This window comes from Benincasa hispida, chromosome 1 (assembly GCF_027475165.1).
Source record: "Benincasa hispida cultivar pf3 chromosome 1, pf3_genome.v1.1, whole genome shotgun sequence".
NCBI lineage: Eukaryota > Viridiplantae > Streptophyta > Magnoliopsida > Cucurbitales > Cucurbitaceae > Benincasa > Benincasa hispida.
This window is the reverse complement of record NC_143478.1, coordinates 98,958,683-98,962,757: the sequence shown is the minus strand read 5'-3', so window position 1 is coordinate 98,962,757 and position 4,075 is coordinate 98,958,683. Positions and strand designations below refer to the sequence as shown.

Here is a 4,075-nt window from a genome sequence, read left to right as displayed (position 1 = left end):
AAAGAAAAATATTGCACCTTATTAAAAAAAACTTTGAATGGTCGTTTGTAGAAATCTTTGATATAATATTCGTTGTAAACAAAATAAAAATGAAAAAAATCAGTAAAGATTATCAAAAACTTAATTTTTTATTAAATAAAAAAAATATCAACTTACCAAATAAAATATTGGAAACAAATTAATAATATCAAGATGATGGAAATTGCGATAACCGTTAAATTTGAAATGGGAAGAAAATATGAGAAAAAAATAGATGGAAGATTGGTTTTGAGTGTTTGAAAATGAAGGCAGAAGATGCTCTTGGGTGTTTGAAAATAAAGGAAGAAGGTGAATAAATATTGGTTTGTTGAGGGATTTTATGTTAAAATTGAACGGGAATAAGGCAAAATAAAAGAAGTAAATTAGCATGGTCAATGAGATAGTCCACGCCGACGCTGGCATTCTGAACAATTTGAATGCGTCTGTTTATTTCTCGAATACATCTCTTCAAGAAAAACATTTAGATAAAGATAAAAAAAAAAAAGTGAAAATTCAAAACAAACCATTTTACCTAATTAAAATAAAAAAAAACCCTACAAATCTAATTAACTCAGTCGACGGTAAAGTTGGGTCAATTACGTTCCAAACAATCCCCTGGTTTCTCATGGTTTTTCTTAGATACACACTGAGCTTCAACTTGGTGTTTTGAGGCGCATGATCAGGTCGTTTGGTCTCCGCCTAAAACTACCATGTTCCTTTTTCAGAGCGCATTACAATTATAGTGCTCGAAGAAGCAATCTTCGCTATCACTTCTCCGCGCAGACTGCTCTGCCTCAGCAATGGACGGCGAGTATCGCCGACCGACCGATGCCGGAGTTCGATTCTCATTCCTATGTTGCTCTGCTCCAAGACTGTATCCAAAGCGGTGATGTAAATTTAGGAAAAGTTATTCATTGTAAGATTGTGAAAGAAGGTGATTGTTTGGACTTGTTTGCTTCCAATGTCCTTCTCAATGCGTATGTGAAACTTGGGTTGTTGCCCGATGCCAGAAAGGTGTTCGATGAAATGGCCGAGAGAAATACGGTTTCATTTGTGACGCTAATTCATGGGTTTTTGCAGTCTAATAAATTCTTTGAGGCATTTGAGTTATTTGCTAGACTACACGGTGAAGTTCATGAGCTCAATCCGTTCGTTTTCACTACTATTTTGAAGTTGCTTGTTAGTATGGAATGGGCGGAATTGGGGCATATTGTCCATGGTTGTGTACTTAAGATTGGATATGGTTCTTATACTTTTATTGGGACTGCTCTTATCGATGCTTACTCTGTTTGTGGTTGTGTTAATATGGCTAAAGAAGTATTTGATGGGATTAGTTGTAAGGATATGGTATCTTGGACTGGAATGATTGCTTCTTATGCCAACAATGATTGTTTCTCTGAAGCATTGGAATTCTACTCACAAATGAGGGTAGCTGGATTCAAGCCAAACAATTTTACTTTTGCTGGTGTGCTCAAGGCCTGTCTTGGCCTGCAGAATTTTGATGCAGGGAAGACAGTTCATTGTTCTGTTATAAAAACAAGTTATGAGCAAAATCTTTATGTAGGAATTGCACTACTTGAATTGTACAGCGGGTGTGGTGATAATGATGATGCTTGGCGAGCATTTGGGGATATGCCAAAAAATGATGTGATTCCATGGAGTTTCATGATTGCAAGATTTGCACAGAGTGGTCAATCTGAAAAAGCTTTGGAACTTTTTTGTCACATGAGGAGAGCTTTTGTTAAACCCAATGAATTTACATTTTCTAGTGCGCTCCAAGCTTCTGCAGCAATGGAGAGTTTAGATTTGGGTAAAACAATCCATGGATATGCACTTAAGGCTGGACTATCTACTGATGTGTTTGTGTCCAATGCCCTTATGGCTTGCTATGCTAAATGTGGGTGTATTGAAAAATCTATGGAATTATTTGAGGGACTATCAGATAGAAATGATGTTTCTTGGAACACAATTATTGTAAGCTATGTGCAGTTGGATGATGGGGAGAAGGCATTGGATCTGTTTTCCAAGATGCTTAGATACCAAGTGCGGGCAACTGAAGTGACTTACTCTAGCATCCTCCGTGCTTGCGCTACTCTTGCTGCCTTAGAACTTGGACTTCAGATTCATTGCTTGACAGCTAAAACCATCTATGGCCAAGATATTTCAGTTGGTAATGCTTTGATAGATATGTATGCCAAGTGTGGTAGCATTAAAGATGCTCGTTTTATGTTTGACATGTTGAATCTACGAGACAGAGTTTCCTGGAATGCTATTATATGTGGATATTCTATGCATGGTCTAGGAGTGGAAGCAATAAGTATGTTTGATCTTATGAAAAAAACAGAGTGCAAACCGGATGAGTTGACTTTTGTTGGTGTCTTGTCAGCGTGTAGTAACACAGGCCGATTAGATGAAGGAAAGCAGTATTTTAATTCTATGAAACAGGATTATGGCATTGAACCATGCATGGCGCATTATACCTGTATGGTGCGGCTTATAGGGAGGTCAGGTAATCTTCATCAGGCCGTGAAGTTTATTGAAGACATCCCTTTTGAGCCCAGTGTTATGATTTGGCGTGCTTTACTTGGGGCTTGTGTAATCCATAATGATGTTGAATTGGGAAGAATTTCTGCACAGCGTGTGCTTGAGATGGAGCCTCGAGATGAAGCAAGCCTTGTATTATTGTCCAACATCTATGCAAGGGCGAGAAGGTGGGATAATGTGGCTTATGTTAGAAAGCATATGAAAAGAAAAGGAGTAAAGAAGGAGCCTGGCTTAAGTTGGATTGAGAACCAGGGTAGCGTTCATTGTTTCACTGTGGCCGATACTTCACATGCTGAGCTGAAGTTAATCAATGGGATGCTTGAATTTTTAAACATGAAAACCAGGAAAGCAGGGTATTCTCCTCATCTTGATGCTGTACTACTTGATGTGGAAGATGATGAGAAGGAGCGTCTCCTTTGGTTACACAGTGAAAGATTAGCCTTGGCTTTCGGTCTGGTTAGGATGCCAGTGGGATGCCCGATTCGCATAATTAAAAATCTCCGTATTTGTGTTGATTGCCATTCTGCAATTAAGTTAATATCAAAGATTGTTGGACGTAATATTATTGTTAGAGACCTGAATCGTTTTCATCACTTTGCGAATGGGTTATGCTCTTGTGCTGACTACTGGTGACCAAAATTTATTTCATTCATGTGGTGGATTTATATTGCATCACCTAATAAGGAAGAACTTGCAAAATTCAAGGTAACTTGTCAACCAGAACTCCTATGATATAGACTAGCATTTGTTAAAATTATCACAGCAAGAAGATAAAAAATATATATATCAAAGCTGTAATGCTGATGTTAAAATTTGTCAGTGTGCAGGTTGCCTATATATGCTGGTAGTAAAATATTAATTTATGAGAACAAAGATGACCAAAACGAAGTGTTCAATGCAAGGCAAGGAACAGGTATGGTTGGTCTCGGCATTCTGTTTGGTTATTGAGAAACTTGGTGTAAGAATTGAACAAATGGGGAAAGAAAATGAAAGTATTTATATGAGTTGTTCAAATTTGTTATTTCCAAACTCAAGATAACTTTAAAGGGATTGATAGTTTGAGTGTTGAAATTTATTATATCTATGTTTGAGCATATTCATAAATGGGAGACCTCTCCTTGTTTGTTTGGTAGTTTTAGAGATTGGAGAATGGAAGAAGGAGAGGGTATTTGTTTTTTGATGAGAAACATTCAATAACAATTTTATTGATAGTATGAAATTACAAAAGAGCAAATTGCCGTGAGAGATTACATAATACTATTCCACTGTGTAATAAGATAAGTAAGGCGGTAATCACAAAAGGGAGGGGTGAATTTACACCAAGTGAGAGCAGTGTACAAAAGATGATCAAAGAAGTGAGTGAAGTTCGTCTCACTATCTTCAAAGATCCAATGATTCTGTTCATTCCAGATGAGCCAGAAGTAGGTTTTGATGATGAAGGTCTATAACATCTCTTTTTTTGGTTTGAATGGATGACCAATTTAAAGCACATTCAAAAGAGTGAGAGGGTCAT

At 37.2% G+C, this 4,075-nt stretch overlaps 1 protein-coding gene across 2 annotated transcripts; it reads left to right on the top strand.

The window, feature by feature from the left end:
* The first annotated feature begins 430 nt into the window (after nt 1-430).
* LOC120091184 (Tetratricopeptide repeat (TPR)-like superfamily protein) lies at nt 431-3,666 on the top strand. 2 transcript variants are annotated; one of them, XM_039049096.2, is made up of 2 exons: nt 431-3,267; nt 3,390-3,666. In XM_039049096.2, the coding sequence occupies exon 1, from the start codon at nt 694-696 to the stop codon at nt 3,193-3,195; it is 2,502 nt and encodes an 833-aa protein (XP_038905024.2). In that variant the 5' UTR covers nt 431-693; the 3' UTR covers nt 3,196-3,267; nt 3,390-3,666. The 2 variants fall into 2 exon arrangements, with proteins under 2 accessions (XP_038905024.2, XP_038905014.2); XM_039049086.2 differs by having other exon boundaries at nt 499-3,267; nt 3,383-3,666.
* Nucleotides 3,667-4,075: the final 409 nt, after the last annotated feature.

Coding starts and splice junctions, on each gene's coding strand:
- LOC120091184 (XM_039049096.2), top strand. CDS start 694: ATGATCAGGTCGTTTGGTCTCCGCCTAAAACTACCATGTTCCTTTTTC.